Source organism: Brachyhypopomus gauderio, chromosome 4 (genome assembly GCF_052324685.1).
Source record: "Brachyhypopomus gauderio isolate BG-103 chromosome 4, BGAUD_0.2, whole genome shotgun sequence".
Classification (NCBI taxonomy): Eukaryota; Metazoa; Chordata; class Actinopteri; order Gymnotiformes; family Hypopomidae; genus Brachyhypopomus; species Brachyhypopomus gauderio.
Window position 1 is genome coordinate 20,664,772 of NC_135214.1, and position 17,195 is coordinate 20,681,966.

Genomic DNA, 17,195 nt, shown 5'->3' on the forward strand with positions numbered 1-17,195 from the left:
GGGAACAGACGCATTCACTTCCGGTGCAGCGCGGGCGGTGAAAACACACAGCAGATCCAGCTGGGGAAGGTGGAGGCCGGGCGGAGCAGAGTCGCTGCGGGGGAATGGACAACGTTTGATCCGGAGAGGGTATTACGACAATTATGCCAACGTATCTGATATTTAATCGAGTTAACTCGCTGCTTTAGCAGCTGTGGCGTGCAGGCGTGTAAACAGATAGACAGTTAGCGCCCTGCTAGCCTGACAGGACGGAGCTGCACACCGTCACTCCGTGCCCGGGAGCAGGCAGGACGGGGCGGGCAGGACGCGGCGGGCAGGACGGGGCGGGCAGCCGGACCGGGTCGCTACTCTCAGCTGGCTAACGTCGTTTATTTTCCGGACACGCCGCCACACGCGGTCCGTCTGAGCCGGTGAAGCCGGGCTGCTGTAGCTGCAGCTAACTGGGCCGGTTCGGCCGCCGGGGGGTTGACTGCACCACACCTGCCGACCGGCGACATCCACACCGCGGGTACCAGAGTGATGACGATAACAACACGGAGCCAGGCGCGCCGCTAGCTGTGACCAGATCCGCCTTAACGCGCCTCGGCTTGGTGGTCTTGGCTAACTGTGGCTATCTGTGGTGAGACGCTGCTGGTGTGACACTAATAAACTAACACACCGAGTTAACTAATTCAACTATTTTAACCGAGTTAACTAATTCAACTATTTTAACCGAGTTAACTAATTCAACTATTTTAACCGAGTTAAATAATTCAACCGTGTTAACTAATTTAACGAGTTAACGGAGTTCAATGATATATTCGTGTTGGTTGTTAGCCACCCAGCTAGTGGTACTGCATACAGGAGGGCAGCCAAGTTGGAGTTTTAACGGGCTGCTCGTGGTTAGCCACAGCTAGCTGAGTTAGTTGACTTTTCTGAGTTAGTTGAGTTGGCAGAAGTTGGTTTCACTTTGTGAACTTCCTCATTTCGGTTTCTTGTTCTCGGAGCTTTGTAGGTTTTTTTGAAATACAATGTTAACCTTCCTGATGCATTAGGATTTTAAACGCTCATTATGTAGACATGAATCATGTCGAGAATTTACAGTCTTGTGTGTTTTCTCTCAGATTTTACTATAGCTGCAATTAATCTTGCACATAATCTTAAATCAATTTCTGCATGTTAGATATTAGATTTCACAGCATTACACACACATATATTGCTTGTTTGCTTTGATGTAGAGATCTGGACCTTAAGGGGAGTAAACGTCATCTGCAACTGTTTATAGACCTTAAATGGTGTACGTGCAGTTGCTTTAGGTGATTAAAGGTCATCAAGTGCATCTCAAGGTTTTTAGGTTCACGTTTTAATGAATTTCGCATACGGTCTTGTGGGACAAATGGCAAATAAAGCCAAATTTGAATATAGAAACTACACGAGATAGACTCTCATCTGCTTGAATGGACCTGCTTAATGCTTAATTTCCATAATAGGTATTTATTTATAGGAACTCTAAACATACATGGTTTGTTGCTTATTTTTCCCAAGCGCAGTTTTCTATGTTAATGGGTAGTGTCTTACGATGGTGTTGGGCAGATGCATGTTCCACCCAGTCTATGACCAGTTCTCCTGCAGGGCTTGTCAGAACAGATGTAGCCAAGTCAATTAAGCTGTGTATGAGGAGGTATTATTGCTTTCCACCTGGTAAACCCAGGGGGGTTTATGCCCATCATTCTGCCTGGGGTAAAAGTTATTATTATTATTTTGCCCAGTTCTGCTATCTGCCAATTTTCAGTGGCCAACATACCGGCAATATTAGTGCTGATGTTTGAAGACGAGTTGAAATACAAAACCTTTGTTTGCTCATTTTTTTTAACCTGTAAGCTTCTGTCCTTAACAGGACAGATTTCAAGGCTGTATCTGTTGAAATTGAGTTTGTAACTGAATTTCTGTTTAGAGTGAAGGACAGATTTCTGGAAAACACAAATAGAAATGCCAGAGCAGCTCATTTGGTTTTGGGTTCTCGTATCTTTGTCATCTTCAATCCAGGACAACAGGAGAAGACCTGTGAACACAGCAAAAAAGAGTGAAATTGTGATATTTTTATCCCTATTATATCTGTTAGGTATTCAAAGCCTGATTTCCCCAGCCAGTCTTGTTATGGCTATTCTTAATTGTCCTGTTAAAATTGTGCTGCAGTTTTTGTTGCTCTAGGTCATCCATCAACTTTTTCTTGTCATCAAAGTAGCTCTGTGAGGGGCTAATGGTGTACACAGGAGGTGCACGTTAGTTTTAAAACTGAAAAATGGGTACTGATGAGGCAGCTATTGTGTGAATTTGATTATCACCTCACCATACCTGTTTAACTACCTCACCTTTGCCTGTGGCAAAGTGTGAAGTAAAAAGAAATAAATTGACAGCCCTGCGGGTTTTTATGCAAGTTTTTGTGCTTCTGGTCCATTAAAGTACCTGCATGGCAGTGAAGGCTGTATGGGCTGTTTTGAAGAACAGACTAAATGCTGCTTATCATGACAGTTGCATGAATGACCCATCACTCCCTTCATCTTCATCACTCCCTTCATCTTTATTCCCTTGGTCCCTACAATATTTCCATTTCATGTTATAGTTAGTGGAAGCTCAATGCAGTCCACTTGGTACCGGAGTGACCTAATTTGAAGACAAGGGTGGCAGAACTGTGTGTGTGTGTGTGTGTGTGTGTAGGATACGTTTAGGCTCTTTGTGCATGTAGATATGGGCTAATATTTGTGATGAGCATGACCACAATTTTTCCCATTTTCTGGCTCCTTTGTCAGACCATCATATTGATAACTGGTAGGACCCCAATCTGTTTCAGTTCTTTGTGGACTTCATGAGGTGTTGAGCGTTCCTTTGATGTTTTAGTCCCAGTTGAGCTGCTGCATCAAATGCAGCAGATGTTTTGGGTACTCATGGGTCAGCTCTCCTGATCCACATCTCAAAGGTTGTCGATTTCAGATCTGGTGACTGAAGAAGCCACAGAAGGACACTGAACTCGTTGTCAGGTTCAAAGGGCCAATTTGAGAAGATTTTATGATTTGCCAGTACGTTATTATGCCGAATTGCCTAGAATGTTGGTAAATAGTGACAGTAAAGGGAAGCACACGGAGACCAACAACTCTGATAGGCTGAGGCGTCCCAGTGATGCTTGATTAGTATCAGGGGATCCAAATGTGTGCCAAGAAAACATTTGTGTACCATTACACCATCTCACCAGCCTGGACTACTGACTACGGACAGGTTGGGTCCATGGCCCCATGCTGTGGATGCTGCAGCTACCATCCTCATAGCTCAGCAGAAATCGAGACTTAGCTTTCTTGAGCTGTTCTGTTTTTTTGAGCATGTGGTCACAGTAGCCTCAGATCCTTGTTCTTGACTGACAGGAGGGGAACTCGATGTGCTCTTCTGCTGTTGTAACCCGCCTGGCTCGGTGTCGGACACTCTGGATTCCCAGATGCTTTTTCGCTTGCCACAGTTGTGAAGAGGGTTTAAGTTACCGTAGCCATTCAGTCCTCTTCAGTTAGACTGGCTATTCTTTTCTTTTAACAAATGTTTTCACCATTCTGTGTAAATTTAGAACCTTGTGCAGGAATATCCAGGATCAGCAGTTTCCTGCCGAGGTTAGTCTCTCTGGTAACATTTTACACCCCCCCCCCCCCCCCCCCCCCCCCATCCCCGATGTTAATTTGAACATAAACCAAAGGTCTTGACTGCTGCCATATTATTTAATGATTAGCTGATTTGATAATTCTATTAATGAGTCAGTGTACAGGTAATCTTAATAGAGTCAATTGTGAGAATATATGGCCATTTCTTCATCTGAGTCTGAAAATATTGATAAAGACCAAGTAATACGAGAGTTAACACCAATGTGCATATTGCTAGTCATGATCATTTTGGTTCTGGAAGCAAATTATGAATGTGACAGGAACTGCAAAGCTGTTTGATTCCACTGTCCTGTTGGAGTTCCACGCATCTAAATTTTTTATATAGAAAATGTAATTAAATTTTTGCGAATAAGTCACTTGCTAATGGTTTTAGTCATGTAGAGTTCTGCCCATTTAATGTTTCTGCATCTCTGGTTAGGAGGTGATGAGATTTGTGGGCATTGTAGAGGGTTCCATAACAGACCTGCTTTTCAGAACATTACTTTGTAATCGTATTCATTACTGTTTCTAGTTGTTAATGGCATTTTTCAGATTGATACCCTGTTTTACACTTTTATTCAGAAGGGATATTTAATTCAGCCATGAAGTAACGGGGAGCTCTGCATCTGTGCCATGCCATCTCTGTAGAGAAACCAGCATTATGTGAAATATATTTTCCAGAAGTATCTTGGGCTCAGAGAGAACGGTAGTGCACATAGCAGCTGAAGGATCAAGCAAACTATAAAATCCTTTGAATAACTTCCATTACCAGACTCGCCCTTTCCCATAATGTACTTTGGCACTATATCCTTTAAACCTGCGTGTCATTTATTTTATCACACATCAAGCAGGACAGAGTAGCGTGTCCAGGCGGCCCACTGGTAGCGTTTGCAGTGTGTGCTGTGTTGAGGAAGGTTTTTAATGTGTAACATAGGTTTGACCCAGCGCTTTGAACCTAACCTACCATTTGCTTAAAGACAAAATCCAGAGCGCCTGAACTTGTGCCTACAGTGCTCTGGAGCCTGGCCAAGAACACGCGTCTCATGTCCAGATCAACTTGGCGTACATTCTCTGGCAGCCTGTCAAATGTGGGTTCAGTTCGGTGCACATGGCTTGTGTGGGTCGCCTCCATTACGCATCCCCCTTGCTACAAGGATCAGCTTACAGCCTACATAATGATAGTAATGAAGAAAATGCATAATACACCTACCCCCCCCCCCCCCCCCCCCCCGCCATTCATTACGTTTTCCAGTAGTTTGGGGTTTTTTTTTTTTTTGGCTTTGTTTAATTTGCCTTTAGCCCTGGCAATCGGAAAAGTGGTTATGCTCCAAGATTGGCTGCCTGAGCCTCTGCATGTAGGTACCCGCGCTGATCACCAGGGAGCTAGAAGGACAGAATTAGACAGTGAAACCTAGGAGGCCAAGATGTAGAGGAACTATTGGAAACAGGTGAAGCGTACTTGCAGTTAGCTATCTGCGAGAAGATCTTGTGATAACATCTGTTGCCTTCTCCCACAGCCACTAGATAAAGTGAGATACAGTGCAGATCTCGTAGTTCATTTTTTTAGTGTTGTGTGTTCAGACAAGTTTATTTCTCTTAAGCGAATGAAGTGGTTCATTGCCATGTGAAGTGTCATCAGCAGATAGTCCAGAACTCGCCACCTCATTTTCTATCGGGCGTGAAGATGGTCTCTTCTTGTTGATTCCTTTCTTTGGATATGCAGGAAATATTTTCATAGCTACTGAAATCTACCATAATCCTCTTTATGCTAAACTGCACATGCTAGGCTTTGAATCCAATCTCGAGAGACATTTAGAAGTGCATCATGGATCATTCTTCTTCACATCTCTCTGAGTCCATTATAAAGTGAACAAACGTGCCATTCTAAAACTTCAATGTAGATACAGTTCTGTTATCTGCATCATTCTTTCTGAGACAGACTAGCTGCAGTATTTTAATCAATAATTTTAATTTGATCAATTTATCAATAATAGGGCTGCATGAAATTATTTCAGCCATTGACTAATCTAAAGGTATGCAGTATCACCAGCAGGTCAAATGATCTGACTTGTTTATCCCCCCCCCCCCCCCTCACATTTTCCTTCTAGAACTGCTGTTCAGTGTTCTTACTGAATGATGTAGACTGATGTCTACTGATGTAGCCCTTTTTTGTCAAGATGCTGATGCGTGTTGTGTAACTCCAGATCTCACGCAGCTGCTTGATCTAGATGATCCATGACAAACGTTGTATCATTTATCACAATGTGTTTGAAACAAATAGAAAATGAGTTACAGAAGCGTTCTAGGGACATTTCACTGTATTATTTTAGATATGCCTTTGGGCCCTGGCAAGAATGTCAACAATTAAAGTTTGAACAGTATCTAATCAGATTTATAATTTACAGCTGTGTTGTCAGTCAGTTTGTTTGACTGCATATTTAATGGGTCTACCCCACTTTTTGTCCACACTTTGGTGATTTTTCATACTTAAGTATGATTCCTATCCTTGCCAGAGCTCAGTCAGTCAGTTTGTTTGTGGCGTCCCTGCTGGCCAGAGTGGTCATCATCGTCATCATCATCATCATCATCATCATCATCATGTGTAGGGTCCAGTGAAAGTGATATGATAATACAGACCTGCTGCACATGAACCATTAGTTGATGCTTGTTTGTGGTTGACCAAACAAAAGTGGACAAAAGGAAAATGGGGCTTGTGTTGTGTAGTGTGTGTTTGTGTTTAACATTCACTCAGGATCATTGGGGTACAAATGAGTAGGGGTGGGTATCACCACTGATTTCCCAGTTCGATTCACAAGGTCCCGATTCAATTTGATATTCGATTCGATCCGATTCAATATCGATTCTTGTAGGGAAATTTCAGTTACAATAAAAAAGATTTTTTACATGTAACAAACATTTATGAACATAGTTCTGAATATTGTAAGATTTATTCATGGCTGCTTTCTGACATCTTGGAGATTGTCAAATTTTTCTGCAAGAAAATGAGCTGATCAACATGTTGGAGTGAGACAGCTCCTTTGTGCAGTAACAATATTGCCAGCTGTTGAGAACTTCACAACTTTATACTGGTCCGCGCGCCTAAAACGCCGTAATGGCGGGGGCTCTGCCAGTGCCCTGTCGCTTCGTGAGGTCGTGCACCTCTCGAATTTTGTAACTTCGCACGCCGCGCTTCAGCGCAATGAACAAAGTCATGTTTGCATCGTTCATACAACTAAACAAGGTGGAATTCAAGCACTTCACGCGAGATAAATCGTGGAAAGTTAGCCAATTCTAAAGATCGATCTCCGGTTTAATAAATCGATATCGAATCACTCAAATGAAGATCGATTTGAATTGAAAAATCGATTTTTTTAAACACACCCCTACAAATGAGACCACAAACAACTCATTATCACTTTGTGAAATGGAAGGCAAGTCTTGGCAGTTGTAAAAAAAAAAAAAACAGTATCAGAGCTTCTGAAAGCCACCACACAGGAAAAGCAGTTGGACATCTTCCAAAACCCAAGATGCCTGTAAAGTGTGTTCACTTTGCCACAGTCTCCAAGGGAGCCTCATAGCTTATTAGCATAGCTGTCGACTTTTCGACTCTTTTTGGAGTTAGAAACTCTTGTAGTTTAATTTCCTGTCCCAGAAAATGACACACTAATGGAAAACAGACGGCCCTGTGTGCTCCACGGCATTATTGACGTGAGTGAGGCAGAGCTACACAGCTCAACACAGCGGCGTCGTGCTGAAGAAACCACCGCATGGCCTAGATGTTGAGACATGTAGTCGTGAGGACGCTGGGGAAATTCCACCCCCGAAAGTGGTTTTCCTTGTTTTGAATTTTGGAGTGGCAACAAACGGTGACTTGTAGGTTAAGGCAGCCTGAAAGTACAGCAGGTTTAGCGAGATTGGGACAGATACGAGTGTTGGCGCGTTTTCTGGCTCAGGGTCCCAAATAGTAGCAGAGAGATTGGACCAGCTGCTTCCTGGGTTCAGCTCCTGGTTTTACTATGAGAAAAAGCAGAAAACATTTATTGGGCAATGTTTATACAGTGATTCTGGAGCAGCTTTAAAAAAATGTTGTACTCCAAACTTGTACTGAGATCTGTTGTTGCATTGCATCTCTCTTACTGGACCTTTTACCTGAATAAGTTACAAACAAGTTAAAAAAGAAAAAAAAAATTAAACAGAGGTTAGAAAATGACTTCCGCGCAGAAACCACATTTAAGAAAATAAGCATGCAGTTTAGTGATTGAAAGTTAAATAAGTAAATAAAGACAAACAATGAACATGAGCTTTTGAGAATAGGTTAGCAGCTAAGAGGTTTTAAGCAAGTCTTAAATATTTTGCCTGTACTGCCAGGGAGCCCTGGGGTTGAAGCCTGAACTTCTGAAACCATCGTTTATTTTCACAAGTAGTTCTGCCAGTTAGGGCCTAGTGCTGCTCACTCTTTTATAAACTGTCATGATATGTGAAATGAGGTCAGACAGTTTAAGTGAGATGATTAAAAATAACAGCAATGTACTGAAACCACTTGTTTGTTTTTTTATAGTAAAAGAGTATGTTTGGCTAGTAGATTTAGCCGAAGATTTACAGCTAGTCGTGTACTATGACTGGCCGTGATTGTCATTTGTGTTTGCTGCTTCTCCTGCTGCATAACTCGATGTCAGCCCCTCCTCACATACTTATGGGTTTCCCCTTAGGTTTTCTGCAAGCCAGGAGAGACGTCAATGAGTCATGGAGGACACTGGCGGCTTCATAGAGTTCGACGTGCCCGAGTTCAGCAGCACGGTCCTGAAGCAGCTGAATGACCTGCGGCTGCAGGGTAAGCTGTGCGACATTGTCGTCCACATACAGGGCCAGCCGTTCCGGGCGCACAAGGCCGTGCTGGCCGCCAGCTCACCCTACTTCCGCGACCACTCGGCCCTGGGCACCATGAGCGGCCTCTCCCTCTCCGTGATCAAGAGCCCCGAGGTGTTTGAGCAGCTCCTGGCCTTCTGCTACACGGGCCACATGGAGCTCCGCCTGCGTGATGTGGTCAGCTTCCTCACCGCCGCCAGCTTCCTGCAGATGCAGGCCGTCATCGACAAGTGCACTCAGATCCTGGAGGGCATCCACTCCAAGATCAGCCTCCCGGCGCCCGACGGCGAGGACGAAGAACGCGCCGTGGCGGCCGCCCAGGTCCTGCGCAACGGCATGAAGGAAGGGGGAGTTTTCCTAAACCCCATGCAGATTTCTCCAACGTACTACCCCCGAAAGAGCCAGGGCGGGGAGGTGAGGGTGTCGAGCCGCGAGGAGGGGCAGTCGGACCGGGGCAGCAGCGACGGCGTGTCCGAGCAGGACGCCTCCATGGAGGCCGAGCAGGTGGACCTGATCGGGAAGGACGGGCAAGTGACCGACATCCACATCAAGCTGGAGAAAACGGAGCGGCCCAGCTACTCCGACAGCTCGTCCGCGGGCGACGACGGCTACCACACGGAACTGGTGGATGGGGAGCAGGTGCTGGCGGTTAGCGTGGGCTCATACGGGCCGGTGCTGCCCCCTGCTGGCTACACCTACTCGGCGGTGCCCTCTTCCTGCTTCGTCAGCATCAGTCCGTCCAGCCCGTCTCGCTCCATCCTCAGTGGGTTCCGAGGCGGTCGCGCCAGGCCCAAGCGGGCGGTTCCGGTGCCGGCCGAGGTGCTCTCCCAGCTGAAGACGGGCGCGGAGGACGGCGAGGGGGCGGGGCCGGGGGCGGGGCCGGCGGCGGGCGTCTTGGAGAACGACGTGAGGGAGCGCAGCCTGCGTGGCCAGTGGTACCCCTTCAACGAACGCCTCATCTGCATCTACTGCGGGAAGTCCTTCAACCAGAAGGGCAGCCTGGACAGACACATGCGTCTCCACATGGGCATCACGCCGTTCGTCTGCAAGTACTGCGGCAAGAAGTACACCCGCAAAGACCAGCTGGAGTACCACATCCGCGGCCACACCGACAACAAACCCTTCCACTGCCAGATCTGTGGCAAGTGCTTCCCCTTCCAGGGCACCCTCAACCAGCACTTGCGAAAGAAACACATGGGCTCTGGCGCCGAGGGCTCCAACCACACGGACCCGCAGGCCGACGCCGCAGACGGCCAACGGGGGGCGCCGGCCGACGCCGCAGAGGTCGCCTACCGAGCTCCGTTTACCGGAGAGGGGCCGGCGACAGAAGCCGCGGAGGAGAGTGCCAAGAGCCCCCAGGACGCCCCTGCGTCCAGATGTGATTATTGAGAAACCCCGTTTGTGTTGATGAGTGGCTCGTTCGGAGACGAGGAAGCTTTAAGGTTGCTATTTTTGCGGTTAACGTGGTTTTAAAAGAATCAGTTGAGTGGATAATGAACCTGCCTTGCGTGTTTTCTACTTGTCTGTTTGTGAGTCATTGTTTGTGTACACGGGACTTGTGAGAGGAGGGGGGGGGGGGGGTGTTGTTTTTTGTTTTTGTTTCTTTTTTCCAAAGGGAAAGAGAATTGGGTAGAAGGTCTCAATAATCAAGGCCTTCGGGACGTTTTTTTTTTTTCTTTCATTTTGTAATTGGGTTTATATATATATATATACACATATATATATATCTCCATGTTTTTAAACATAGAGTAATATAGGCATGTTGCAATAATGAAAAATGTGAAAGCTCAGATAAGATATTTGTCATATCACGCTTTTACCTGACCTGTTTTTGCACATGTGGCCTCCAGTAAGGCCATAATTCACATGGATTGGTTTCATCTGCCAGTGCAAAAGCTTTGTGTGACACATCCATTCAATACCTCATCATACAACGTAACATACTCACAACAAACAGTATTTTAAGCTTTTCCTCAACTTTAACCGGGTTCTACCTCATAGTCGAGAACCTGAAGGGAAGTCAAGAAGCCTCTCAAACATATTTGTCATAGCATTGAAATATTTCACATAGCAAACTCCTGGCATAAAGCATCACTACACAAAGCCTTGGTACTACCGTGACATATTCCTTAAAGATTGTAAGAAATTTTAACTGATTTTTATTTTTTTTATTTGTTTTGTTCTGTAGAGAGATTGTATGTTTTTTGAAAAAGGTGCTTAAAACGGTGGTAAAAATAGGGAGTAGCTCGCCTGTGAAATGCAACCAGCTGCATTGAGGATAGGGGATTCATCACAGAATAGCATGATGATATATAGGCTCATTTTGCTTCTTATCAGCTTGGACTAAGTTTTGTATTTAGGGTCTATTCCTATGAGGGAACGGTAAATATCAAGCAATTGATTTGTAGGCTGAAAAATAACAAAAAAATCAGCTTTTGTTCTATATCTTCAGAGAGGTTTAATAGAAGTAATTTAGTATACTATTTTATTGTAAATTTTAGAGTTACTTGTTTTGATTTTTCTTCTCTTTGCCATTTACATTTATTATTTGTTTAAAACATGACTCAGTTTTCCAGGTGCAGATTATTTGTTGTGCTGTATCAGATTCTTCACTGAAAGTATAATCTGAAACCGTCAGCTCATTCAGTCAGAAAACCAGATCTTCAACTTTAAACGAGTGTACAATGTGTTTTGGATCAGTGTATGGTTGTATCAGAAGTAAATTATTACTTCAATCAGGAATGCAGTATATACATAGTTTCATTTAATTTTATCTCCTTTTGGCTTTGAAATCAATTTTCAAGCAATATTTTTGCATTTTTTTCTTGGTCAGACTTTGTGAATGCCTTTTCACAAGTATGACTTTGATCTTCACAAGTATGACTTTGATCTGAGATTTTGTGTGAAACAGTTGCAGTTGATCACTTCATCCTGAAAAGATCTGTTGGTGTGTGTCCGGCCTGGATAATCCAAATTTAAGGTTGTTCATTTGAAGCCCTTGGACATTTTAGCATGTGAAGTCTGCCCCCACACTCATCCCAGGAACCCTGTGGTTTATGTGTGACTAAAACTTGGCAAGATTTCCGTTGTGGACATAGACAGTTCTTGGGAGTAAAAATATTTTGTTGCCTTTAAAAGTTGTAACAGTTCAGATATTTAGTGGTACAACATAAGATTCTCTTCTTGTGAAGAAATGCTCTTGTTTTCTGGCGTGGAAACTGCTTGGGTAGAAGACCTCCGTCCATTTTTTCTGCTGCGATGGAAACAAAGCTAGCATCATTTTTTTTTTCTTTACAGGATGGAGAAATTTGTATCCTACCAGACAATAGTAAAGGCATTAGGGTTTTAGAAAGATGGATTTATAGTTGAGAGAGGTTTGTGTTTTGTTGCTTATATAAGGGGTTGCCATGGTTCAAATGTGACCGTTATACAGATCTTGAACGGGCATTCTGTGGTGAGGTTTAGGTGATGATGATTTTGTTCAGGTTTATTAATATATGTTTTTTTAAGACACACATTGCCCTCAAAGCAGCTTGTATAGAAAACCTGAGCATGCTTAGTGTTGGTGGGGAAATTCCCTTGGATGGCATGGAAAGTAGTGTTCAGGGTAGCCATGCTCAAACATTTACACACACACACGCACACACACACACACTCATAACGCTTACCCATCAGCCTTATGTAGGCATTAAACTAATACACACACACACACCTTGTATGTGCAGTATCCTTATGTTTATTATTGATTCACTGATGAACATGCTGTGTGTTAGTATTAGATGCAATATCTAATAGACTATTAAAGTATCTAGTGGTTACCATAGATACTCTTATTCACGATACAAATTTTGACATATTTTGTAGTGAGACTGGACAGCAAGTCAAGAGAAGCTTTGATCAATCCCCTGATATAATACATTTTAAACTGATATTTAAAAAAAAAACAACCGTTGAGTTAGCAACAAAAAAAACCTAAACCCGTCTATTTTTGTTTAAATGGTGCTAAAGTGTTTCTCTTGTGTAAACAGGGCTGTGTGCACAGAGGAGAAAACAGCTTGGAGTTGCCTAACATTCAGCCTAGTGGTCATTTATGTGGACATGTATCACGTTTAGAAACGCAAGTCATGAGTTTGAAATGCTTAATCATCTGAACCAGAATTCTGTTTGTGTGACACTATTAAGGAATTAAGGTTTCCTTTGTCATTGGCCATTTTTTGAAAAATTTGTTAGAACATGTTTAGGCTTTTAAAGACATCAAAATGTTTCGTCTCTGTGAATCGTCTTTGGGACACAGTTGCCAAATATGAATAATATATGTATCTTCTAGGTGTTTAATCAAAGTCCCCTCCAATAGTTATTTTACACAGTTTGACTATGGTGGTGGTTAGAATGACAGTTCAGTGGTGGATTATTTTCCTACCAATACATGTGCTGACCTCTCCAGTTCTGTAGTGGGCCGCTCCTCATGGCCAGGTCCACTGACACAAAAGCTGAAATGTGTGCAGTTGTGCAGTTTTTTCTGATTGTTTTAAAAGGAGTAATTAATGTTGCTCTCAGCTTTTGGTCCTCCAAATTTCGCTGCCATATATATATTTTTTCATATAAAATGAAATACATATGGCTTCATGCTCCAGCAGACTGAAACACGCTCGTCAAGCACAACATGCTCATCATATGCCACTTAATTTCTTATTTTCATTTCTATTCAGACCTGTGTTCTGTATTCTGAAATATTGGAGAAATATTTATCTGGCAACATATAGCACTTATTCTGGAGCGATGGGCCATTGTGTAAGTTATGGTCAAATGTCCTCTAATCCCTAATCTACACATTCCTACATATGTGGCATCATGTTTCTTTCTTTACACAACAGTTTGTTTACACTTTATTTTTCCTAATGGTGCTTGTGTTCCATAGTTACTTTATACTTTTGTCATTTAAAGTTATTTTGATAGAAACCCTTTTGTTACACAAAGGTTGGTGTTTCTGCACTTAACAAAAATTATAACCTTTCACAGAATATGTTCTCGGTGGCATTTTGTTGTTTTTAAAAATGTAGTTCCTAAAATGTATTTTTAATTATAATGCTATTATGCTACATTTATTTAGACATCGAGCATGTACCATGCGTGTTGTATTATTGAACACTGAGCCAAGTCATCTGCAGTAGTGTCATTTATATGATACCCACAGGGCAGTTTACTTGGGGAAATAAAGATTACAGATAATGAGCCAAAATTGCAGATACATAACCCAAGATGTGTTTGTAAACATATTAATAAGAGAGGGCTATAGACATTCTTCTGGTGACAAACAAAACTGCATGCCTGCAAAAAAACATTTGTTTATAAGCCCCCTCTGAACACTTAACAAAGTTTTGGCCCCTTACCAAAGAGTGAACCAAAAAATGTATAGCATTGGTTGTATACGCAGCACAGTCACATACAACCCAAACGCCCGAGAACAAGCTGTGGAAACTGTTTTCTGCCTCATTACCCAAACTCCTACTGTTTTAACTCCTACTGTTTTCAGCAGCTGTTTAAAAGGTTCTCTTTATGGTCATGAGGAAATCTTACCAAGGTTTTTGATTTTGCATGGAAGCCCAACCCACCACCCCATTCATGGAGCAAGTTAGTGCTTTTAAATGTGTTCCAACAAGAGACACAATTTACTTGTCTGTTGTAAAGGTAAACATGACTTAAGCCATAAAAGTGTGTTGTAAGGTAGTGGTGAATAGAGTCGAGATGTTTTGGTTTCTGTGGAGAAGAAATAGAATGATTTTAGAAAAGGTTATTGTTTTGGGAAAGATTGTGTTATGGTTAAATCTGTGCCTTGCTACCAGTAATGTTGACATCCCTGACACATCCCTTCTCACAATGATCTTTAAAGGACAGATATTGTCTGTTATTTGTGCATGTATAAGTTTTTTTTTCTGGCCATATGTATAAGATTTATCTAATGATTATGTACTTATTAATCAATATTCTTTTCGTCTGTGATCATCCTTTTGAGGGTTTATGGAGTTAAGGAGCTAAAATGCAGTAGCAGAGGAAATGTAATATGCAGTTTTGACTGGAAGACATTGTAGCAAGTCATAAGGAAATGGGACAATCAGACAGCTTCAGACACTGGAAGCTACCTCTTCAAATAATCAGTGAATTATAGCTTGGACTATTAATTTAGCTTTTGATAAGATCTTGCTAGATTTATTTTAAGTGTGCCAGCCACTCTGTAGTTTATTATTAAAAGTGCATGCTAGACCACTTATAGATGTAAGATGTATTGCATGGTGGTCACCTCATATATATATATTGAAATACTGAAATGCAGATTTTTTTTAATTATTAATTATTTTAATTTTGTTATTTTTGTCTGGCATGCACTCAAGATGAATTTCTTTTAATATAGTCTAAACATATATTCCAAATAGAGGAGGTTAGCTTATATCCTACTCCTCTTTTAATGGGACACAAATATAAGGCCTCAAATATTTCATTTCTAGGGAGGTTTAACCCTTTTTAATGGTGCTTTTAGCCTGGTCAGGTGTATTTATTGATGATTTTTATATACAGAATATACATGTAGGTTATAGGGGTGATAAGGTTTATTACACCTTGTGAGTGGTTTTAAGAATTGTGTTATGCTCAACCAACAAACGTACCTTGACATTACTGATAGACGATCACTCTTTCTGTTTAAATCTTCACAGAAATGTTCAGTATGGGCCATGTACAGTAATCAAAAAGACGTGTTTACAGGGACGACTGTGGGACTACTTTTTGAATTTGCAGCTTGTTCGTTTGTTAAAGCTGACTTACTTCAGGTAGTTTATGAACACTGATATTAGTTATAAAGAAAAAATCTTGAAGTCTTCCATTGCTTCTCCGCTTCCAACATGTCTCCACTGTGTAATATGCAAAAAGCAATAACCTTTTTAAGAGCAGTTTGGTACTGCTGTCCGTCTGCCTCTCAGATAACAGAAGTGTCATGTCTCAAAATGAGTGATTTTTAGAATGTCAGGAAGTCAAGATAACACAAGATGGTGAGAGGATTTAATGTGGGGTGGGGGGTGGGGGGTGTTGCGTAAGGTGCTTCTGTCGTGGTCACCACCACGGTCCAAAGCCCTGAAGAGTTAAGCTGGGTTTTTCAGAGCCTTCTGCATGTGTGGAGCTTCTTGTTTTGTTTGTGCATTTACTCCATCCATCTGCCACCTCAATGCATCCGGTTCAACACTGCACCTTTTGATCTGTGTGAAATACCAGAGGGATCTTGGGAGGGATACTTTGCTTCCCTGAGAGCAACAAAGATCTCCACCACTTCCTCGTGTACTGGGACTGCAGATCAAATTGGACAATCAGAGACTGAACAGACCATACTGAAACCAGTATGAGACCATACTGAAACCAGTATGGTTTTGGTGGATTTCTGATTTGTAGCAGTCTCCAAGTCTGTTAGCTTCAAATTCTCATGTGTTCGTGATATGGCAAAAAAGGTAGAACTCAGGGCTTACTAGTATTTAGAAATGGCCACTTTGGACATGCAGTGTGTCTTGTATGTTCAAATCAACCTAATCATGCACTTTTACTTCAGGTTGGGGAAGCAAGTCCTCAGTCATTCGTTTCCCAAAAAATAAGTCTGCCTCACGGGTGAGTTCAGTACTACACCCACCTGTTATCCGTTCTTGCTTTTTCGTATGCATGGGACGAGCACAGAGCTTCGGCACCGAGGAATACTGGAGATCTTTTAGCTTTTGACATGGAAGTTTCTCTACCTAACCCCCTGTAGTCCACTAACAACCTCACAACCCTACTGTGAACCTCAGAACTCTACTGTTTTATACAACTATGAAGTACATGAAGCTAGCTGGTGCCGATGCTGTAACAATTAACTCGCAATTAATGAATTTTATTTTATAGCATGAGATATAAGATTATATTTATTCAAATGATATATTTTGCTCATAATCATTGTGCTGCTTTTTATTTTTGTTTCAAAGAGCTTGTACATTGCCTTTTTATGATGGAGAAATGTCTAGATACAAAAAAATGCATTTGTTTGTAAAATAAAGATGCTGATTTGGCAAATGTGTTTTTTCTGGAAGTATGTTTAACCAACGTGTATGGAGAGTCGTCTTGATTATAGCCTCAGACTCTAAATAAGCCTTTTTTTGGAGGAGTAAGATTTCATTAAACCAAGTACACGCTGTTCACCTGCGCTGCTGAACTTCACACTGTGGTAATGTCACATCTCCCTCGCCTGGTGGCGCTATAATACATTTAACTAGAACAGGTTGAGTTGTGAGCGTATGAAGCTTTATAGACGACACATGAAGGTTTGTAGACGTCGTTAGACGCCTGTGAGGTGAATAGTTTTAATAGTTGAACTTGTAGGACATGTGGTGTAACTCCGCTTGTAGGAGGCCACACTCGCACAGAAATGCTCTTTACAAACGCTCCTAATTCTTGAGTTTTTGGTCATGAAATAAATGCTATCCTGTAATAAATACGCCACACCGATTAACAAACAAGCAAATGAGTTAAACTATTAAATAGTTTTGCTAGATTCACTATGATTTAATGTGTTGAGTTTTAGCCAGTTCAGATATTTCTATATTTACTGTCCGGGAACTAAGATGGGAGAGGGATGCGCACCTGCGCGCGACAATACTC

At 42.3% G+C, this 17,195-nt stretch overlaps 1 protein-coding gene across 3 annotated transcripts; it reads left to right on the forward strand.

Moving 5' to 3' along the window:
- Positions 1–21: 21 nt before the first annotated feature.
- Positions 22–16,610, forward strand: zbtb34 (zinc finger and BTB domain containing 34). 3 transcript variants are annotated; one of them, XM_077002976.1, is made up of 2 exons: positions 22–129; positions 8,369–16,610. In XM_077002976.1, exon 2 carries the CDS (start codon positions 8,403–8,405, stop codon positions 9,912–9,914), a length of 1,512 nt encoding a protein of 503 aa, XP_076859091.1. In that variant the 5' UTR covers positions 22–129; positions 8,369–8,402; the 3' UTR covers positions 9,915–16,610. The 3 variants fall into 3 exon arrangements, with proteins under 3 accessions (XP_076859091.1, XP_076859092.1, XP_076859093.1); XM_077002977.1 differs by having other exon boundaries at positions 44–619; XM_077002978.1 differs by lacking the exon at positions 22–129 and adding an exon at positions 1,789–3,632.
- Positions 16,611–17,195: the final 585 nt, after the last annotated feature.

Excerpts from the sequence above, each read along its gene's own strand:
- zbtb34 (XM_077002976.1), top strand. The coding sequence starts at position 8,403 with ATGGAGGACACTGGCGGCTTCATAGAGTTCGACGTGCCCGAGTTCAGC.